This window comes from Poecilia latipinna, unplaced genomic scaffold (genome assembly GCF_001443285.1).
Source record: "Poecilia latipinna isolate Pla-1442-1.1 unplaced genomic scaffold, P_latipinna-1.0 Scaffold325, whole genome shotgun sequence".
In the NCBI taxonomy this organism is placed as follows: domain Eukaryota; kingdom Metazoa; phylum Chordata; class Actinopteri; order Cyprinodontiformes; family Poeciliidae; genus Poecilia; species Poecilia latipinna.
Genome location: NW_015112941.1, coordinates 12,187 through 19,554, shown reverse-complemented (window position 1 = coordinate 19,554; position 7,368 = coordinate 12,187). Strand labels below are relative to the sequence as shown.

General features: G+C 37.6%; 1 protein-coding gene across 2 annotated transcripts; it reads left to right on the top strand.

Moving 5' to 3' along the window:
• Nucleotides 1-237: 237 nt before the first annotated feature.
• LOC106949096 (G-protein coupled receptor family C group 5 member C-like) lies at nucleotides 238-4,931 on the top strand. 2 transcript variants are annotated; one of them, XM_015035128.1, is made up of 4 exons: nucleotides 238-543; nucleotides 1,756-2,781; nucleotides 4,196-4,299; nucleotides 4,377-4,931. In XM_015035128.1, the coding sequence occupies exons 2-4, from the start codon at nucleotides 1,782-1,784 to the stop codon at nucleotides 4,479-4,481; spliced, it is 1,209 nt and encodes a 402-aa protein (XP_014890614.1). In that variant the 5' UTR covers nucleotides 238-543; nucleotides 1,756-1,781; the 3' UTR covers nucleotides 4,482-4,931. The 2 variants fall into 2 exon arrangements, with proteins under 2 accessions (XP_014890614.1, XP_014890611.1); XM_015035125.1 differs by having other exon boundaries at nucleotides 4,193-4,299.
• Nucleotides 4,932-7,368: the final 2,437 nt, after the last annotated feature.

Here is a 7,368-nt window from a genome sequence, read left to right as displayed (position 1 = left end):
AATAAAGAGTTCTCTCACAACTACTCAAATATCAAATGTTTAACCTTTTGAAGTCAACTACCATCAGCTGTCTGGATGTAAAACAGGCCACAGTTTCCAATCATAGGCCTGCAGCCTGTGAGCATGAGGCGAGAGGTGAGTGGTCCCATTGTTTCGATGTAAGCGGCCTCAAACAAATAAGTAGGCCGTTCCTAATCTCACAGAATATGCAAAGCTGCAAACACCACAGAGGTTGGAGCTTAGTTGCTTGGAAAAAGTATTGCATTTGCTGAATGCTACTCATTTGGAGCTGCTGCTTCATTGGTACCGGAGGTTAATCGATTATGACATGGATGGCTGATTGAGGAGAGGCAGAGGGATGGATGGGTGGACGGAGAGCAGTGGACAGCCAAGTAAATGAGCACCTGGAATTGAAGAAAGAAGTCAAACTATATATATCAGGTGAAACTCCAAAGGAAAACTACCAGAAGCATATTTCTTCTTTCAAGCAAATTTTCCTTTTCTTGTATGAAGTTGGAGAGAGGATAAGCTTTTCTAATACTGGTGAGCATGTAACTTTTTAATTCTGAATTCAGCGTTTTGTTTAAATGTCACAATTTTATCAAGAAACAAAAACATCTTACTTTGGTAGAGACTTGTTCTAGGAGTCTATATTGAGGAATGTTTTGTAGAGTTTTAGTGATAAAAAATAGGACTTTAACTTGGCTGTGCTAAATTTCTGGAAATACTATTAAGCTTATGAATTTTCAAGTAACAATTGCTACTAATATTAAGCAAGCAGGTTTAGTTAAAATTAGTTTAATTAAACATGCTGTGTGGCAATATTGGAGCAGATATGGGTGGAATGCAATATGACAAATTATTCAAATTGTTTTGACCAGACTAAAAAAGACATAATCCTTAAATTACTTTTTAAGAGAAGCACTTTCATAGACTTATTAAAGGGCATCAAAACATTAATAGCATATTGTCTTTTTCAGTTGTTTTCATGAATTTTGCCCACAAAAATGTTATTTATTTTCACTACAGAGACCAAGACATATTTTTTTTTTAAAAAAGCATTTAAAAAAAAGGCAAGAACGACAGTTTAACGTTCAACATTGGGTTTGGTTTACATGTCATGTATCAAAGTGATGACAAAGTCTCTAGCACCAATTTAATCCTTTCATGCATAGTGGTCACTACAGTGGACAGCTATCTAAAAGCCATTTTCTTGTGCTTTGTTGCAAAACTGCTTACTTCATCTTTTTGTGTGCCCACACATCTGTTAGGTCCATTCTAATTAAAAATATATTTTTTTTTAATCAAGAAAATAGTCATTGTCTTACGTATAACAATTGCTTATTTGAATCTATGGATTTAGATGACTTTATCCATATATAAAATACATCTCCTGTGTTTGAAAGAGGAATGACTTTGTTGTCAAAATTACCTGCCATAAAAAAGAATGAAATAGCAAGTTATAATTTATTTATGCTTCATATTTTCAACCCCTATGCATTTTTTTGCTTGTAACATGTGACTTTTGCCCTTTAAGGCATGTATGAAGTCAAGTGTACTTGTTTTCTTAGGAAACTTGAATAAATAACATCATGAATGCCTCTTATTGTGCGTAATAACTGAATATGGATAATAGTGTACGACAATAATAACCTGGCATGTTTGGAAAAACTACAGCAATTTGTCTGTAATGATAAAGTTATATTTAGGTAATGTTTTTTTTTTTTTTCTTTTTTTTTTCCGTTTTTGTTGCAGTGCTGCAAAAATAAACCCCTGGAGAAATGGGTTCAACCAGCGCTCCAAAAGGATGCGGTTCTAACATCAGCTCCATATATTACAACCTGTGTGACCTGACCACGCTGTGGGGTGTCGTGGTCGAGGCTGTGTCTGCTGCTGGTGTGATGACCTCCTTTATTCTGTTTATCATTCTCATGGCATCGTTACCATTTGTCACGGACAAGAAGAGAAAGGGTATGGTTGCTCTACAGGCCAGCATTTTAGTCTTCACATTAGGACTCTTCGGGCTCACCTTTGCCTTTATCGTGGACCAGTACTCTACAAGCTGTGCTGCTCGGAGGTTCTTGTTTGGAGTGCTGTTCTCAGGCTGCCTGGCCTGCTTGGTGATGCATGCGCTTTGGCTTTCCCTGCTGAAACGAAGTGGACGAGGGCCGAGGAGCTGGCTGTTATGGCTGGGAGCTCTGAGTCTCTGGCTCGTTGAGGTCATCATCAACACCGAATGGCTTGTCCTCACCGTGGTCTGGAGCCCACCTGGAGAAATAGTGGTCCCTGACCTCTCTTGCAGCATTGCCAACAAGGACTTTGTACTGTCCCTCATTTATGTAATGGTTCTGATGGTTGGTGTCGTTCTTCTGGCTTTCCCCTCATTATCACACAAGCACCAGCAATGGCGCCGAGATGGTGCTTTCATCCTGGCCACGGGAGTCTTTACCATAGCTATCTGGGTAGTCTGGATCACCATGTACATCCACGGAAACAGAGTGGCTGGTAATCCCAGCTGGGATGATCCCACCCTGGCTGTAACTGTGGCATTAAATGCCTGGGTGTTCCTCGCCTTCTACATAATTCCAGAAATCTGCCTTCTGACGACACAAGAAGACCCAGACCTCGAGGAGCCCCATGATGGAGAGCATGTTTATCCCGCCAGGAGCCTCACGTACGACTCCACACTGAAGGAGCCGGAGCCAGAGTCGGAGCCGGAGCCAGTGCCCCAGAACCTGTACATAGAGAATAAGTTTTTCAGTATGGATGAAACACCAGAAGGTAGAGCATGCATGCACAATGACCTGAAAGCAAAATATTTATGTAATGCAAGCACACCCTACAAATACTGATTTAATTGATAGAGAATAAAACTTTCAATAGTGATGAAACACCAGCAGATACAACAGCATACATTTCATAAATTTTACTTTAATGTGATGAGCAACAATGGGTGCAAAACAATCTATAACAAACAAATTATCCAAAGATTTGCATCTGTTTCACACACGGCTTAGGTCGAAAACATACACGGTTGGTTTGATTCCGGTTACAACCTGTTTTGCTATCACAACATGCATTTGTAACCCAAAGAAGTCATTAGTACGATTTAGCTATGCAATAACTATAGCATGCTCACTTCATTTGTGTAATGTTTTTACAGCCCGTTAAATTTGTAACGTGAGGCAACATTTTACAATGTCTCAAAACACTGATGCCTTCTGCTGAGTAGTGTTGCATGGAACTGTTAAATGACTGGGATTCATTTAGTATTGAGACATACTTTGTTTTTGAAAAGCCTTTTAATTGAAGCAAATTCGCTGACAGATTTGTAAAAATAGAGACTTAAAATGCACTGACATTTTGTTGTCAGAGAATAATCTTATATTTAATTTGAGTAGCTTTATAAGGCAAATAAAACCCAAATTATAAATCATTAAGAATTTATTGTATTTTTTTATATATAAAATTGCTGATGCCCCACTTATTGAAATCCCTAACATTTATTTTATGAAGAAAATTGCATTTATACTTAAGGACATGGTTAATTAATCCATAATTTTATGTTTTCCTGATACAAAGACGACCTCAGATTACCCTTTCACTATGAAAAATAGAAAAAAAATAATAATTTCCAATGCTCATATTAGAGAATGGCAACAAAGAGCGGCATTTTAGAGTCACTAGTTTGCCATAATAATTATGGTATCTACATCCCAGCTGAGGAAAGATGCCAAGGAGTTGTATTTTCTGACCTACCACAACAAACATAAATGTATGAAGTTTTGTAAATGCTTCTGACACTTTAGCACCAAAAATATACTTGATAGACTGAGGTTTTCAACATATCAGGACTCTTTAAAAAAAAATATGTTTATAGCAATCAACACAGAAACAAAATCAACCTTATTGCAATTTCAGCCAGGTTGAGCTGAAGAAACGGGTGCTCCAGAGAGAACCTCAGATGCTCACAGTGCAAAAGATCCTATATTTCTACATATTGTATTTGTAAAATATTGTAGGGGATAACTCCCATAATGGTAAAAGTGGATTATGCTGCAATAAAATAGAACCATTTTACAAGTCTTTATCAGGAGTTTAATGATTAGGGAGAGTCGCGTGGGTATTAAAATTGACAGAGATGACTCGAACAACCTGCTTCGACTTATATCTGTGTTCAAATATTGTTTAGCAGAACCGGCAAACTCAACGTCTCCATATGGCATCTACAATGGTCAGCTTCGAAGCGGTGTGTACCAGCCAACAGAAATAGCGCTCATCACCAAAGGTCTCACAATGGTGAGTTCAGTCATGTTTATTATTATCTTAAAATCCTCATCGATTTTAAAACTGCACTTCAACATTTGTCTCAACAGATGAACCAAGGCTTGATGATACCTCGGGCCAGAACCCCATCTTTGAATCCGGGGAGTGGAGCCAGGTCCTTGTCTCGTTCACAGGAATCTTTAGCTTCCCAGTGACTATCATAGAGTTTATGCTTTTTTTTTTTCCCTTCAAAAGATGCTTTTTAATATTAAGGCAACACTCAGAAGGATAATAACTGGTGTTTTCTATCCAGCAGTATAAGAGAGACAGTGACTGAAGATTATTCACGACTAGATGCATGAAACAAATATTTACATATGCAAATATTGTACCTTTTATATCCGTAGATGTTCTGTGAGACAAAAATAGTTCTCCAGGCTATGAAGAGTACCAGGCAGAAACACCTAGCCTCGCTCGCTGAACATTTTCTTTACCTACAGTTGAAACCAGACATTTACATATATGAATAAAAAGACACAAACACATTTTTTACGTCCGAAATTAAATCAGGTCAATCTCCTCGTTTTAGCAGGTGGAAGGAAACCCAAAATGTTTCATCCAAATCATATATTAAAAAATGCAGTTTCTCTAATACTGACCAAATGTATCTTAAACTTTTGAAGTTGAGGAAAGTTACAAAAAAAAAATTCTCACTNCGTTTTCTGNTATTTAGCAAATAGAAATAATTTTCTTAGTTCTAAATAAAATAAGAAAAGTTTGGTGTGATTTAATTTAAGACTATGAGAAAAAAAATGTTTTTTTTTTTTTTTGTATTCAGTGTATGTAAATGGAGCTACAAAATTAAAACGTTCTTGTCGTGCCTTTCTTTGCAATCAAACCTTTAAAGAGGAGCAATGACTGAAATATTCTTAGATCAAACTGATCATCTTCCAAGATTAAGGTGGGATGATCGTTGAAAAACACAATGATTAGAACTGCAGGCAAATAGTAATGTATTAATTTTTTTATTCACTAAATGTAGCAATCCTAATTTTGTAGAATGATGGTTTGTTTAAAAAAAATAAATCAATGTTTAAAAATAAATCCTAAGTTATTGAATCACGTCACTGAGTGTCAACTCTTTGTAATGTAAAAATAAAAATGAGCAGGTAATTTATGTGAGATGCTGGAAGAGGAGCATTCACCCCGATTACTGCAGACATTTACATCTGCCATTCCCGATAAGGCTTATCTGAAGCCACATGTGCTGTCACAGTGTTGGTGGGCTTTGCAATTGGTAAAAGTGGGGAGCTAAGGGCCAGGAAATATTTGATTTCACACAGAAATTATTAATATATTTATAATAAGGAGTACATTGCTTAACCTATTGATATAGCTGCACACAATATTTAACGAGCAAGAATCGCATGTAAACAGTCTGAATTTTAAATGAAAATATGCTCCAAACTAATCCCATTTTGCAGGCGCTTTGACTTTCAACGAGTCGGTCACATTTTCTGCATGGACAACTACAATTATTTACATCTAATTTGTCACCCTTTCACTTACAAGCACACACACACACACACTGACACACACACTTTTCATACTTCAGAGCTTCTGATGAAGCCGTGGCTGCCTAGCAGCAGGCTGAATCGGCTGAATTTCTACCAATTACTCCCACCTTCTCGTTCTGCGAGCGGCGTTGAGCGCTCGCTCGGAAATTAGATGGATGACAAGCTGGAAGTCACACACTTCCAGCTTTGTACAGGGGAACGTCACGGCAAATGCTGAGAAGTGCTTTTTCCTGTGGTGCTTTGAGCTTGCTTCCCCTGGTGCACGTGAGTGATAAAAGGTTTTGCAAATAGACCTCTTTCACGGCACAGATTTTGAGTTGTCATACCTCAGGAAGCACGGGTTAATGAATGATGGTGAAGGGATATTTCAACATCTTTTTAAAAAAAAAAAGTTTGTGAAGGAAAATATTAGTAATGGTGGTCTTTAGGCATGGGCTAATTATTGGTAATACCATGTTTTAAAAAAGTGAACTCCATCATTCCTACAGTTTAAAGTACTTTAAATTCAATGTCAGAAAAAAATTCTGGAAGGATTCTTCCCAAACAACTGCTGCACACAGCCAATCAGCTGGCTGAAAAAAGGAGTAATAAAAGGTTGATACTGTCTTATAATATTTAATAAAAACATGTTTATTTGAAAACATCTATAGATTAAAATTGAATATTAATAATATGCTCAATTTATTTTGAGCTAATATGTATAATTGTTGCTTTTGTGTTAAACACAATCAGATGACATTGTGTAGTTTTATCTACATAAAACTGGTATTTTTACAGTCTTGTTTATCTGCCAACGCTTAGATCCCTCACCTATAAAACAAAAATTAAACTATCCCTTTAAGGAGGGCTATGTTCCTTTTTGCGACCCAGTAAATCTTGACAGAGAGCCAAATATGCAGAACCTCTCCGCTGTTTCCTCATGTGGAAAACAGTCTCTATACTAACACATTTTGTGCCATAACCTAGCCAAATGTCAACTTTGGAAAGGGTCCATAACATGCAAAGAAGCACTGTCCACTTTCCAAAACGATCTAGACTAAAAGCCCAAAACAAGGAAAAGGGGTCAGGTTTACAAAAAGCCTTTTCACATACTAGTTTAGCTGTTTGTGTGTGATAATAAAACAACATCTGTTCAATTTGGATTAATGAAAAACATTACAGGGCGTTTCAAAATGCATTAGACGGTAACAAGGAGTTTCTGGGTGTGGTAGTTGTTTTGTACCTGGTCAGTGACCCAGATTGGTGCCCAGAAGCGCAGGAAGCAACTGCAAACTTCCTGATAGCACAAGCGGCGGCCTGATGTGCTGCAGCGGGGGCGGATGTGCTCAGCTGCAGGGAGTCAGCACTCCCATCACGTGCACCGGCCATGCATTTCCTAATTATTGTCAAAGGAACAACATTCAAACAAAAAAACAAGTTCTGATCTAGAGAAGGCAAGATCTGCTGCATAACCTGGTAGCACTGTTGCTATTGTGTAAATAGAGTCAACCCAGTGTTTGCTTTGCAATCCAGTACGCTTTTGAAT

Coding starts and splice junctions, on each gene's coding strand:
- LOC106949096 (XM_015035125.1), top strand. CDS start 1,782: ATGGGTTCAACCAGCGCTCCAAAAGGATGCGGTTCTAACATCAGCTCC. Junction 2,782..4,192: donor TATGGATGAAACACCAGAAG/GTAGAGCATGCA, acceptor AATATTGTTTAG/CAGAACCGGCAAACTCAACG. Junction 4,300..4,376: donor TCACCAAAGGTCTCACAATG/GTGAGTTCAGTC, acceptor TTGTCTCAACAG/ATGAACCAAGGCTTGATGAT.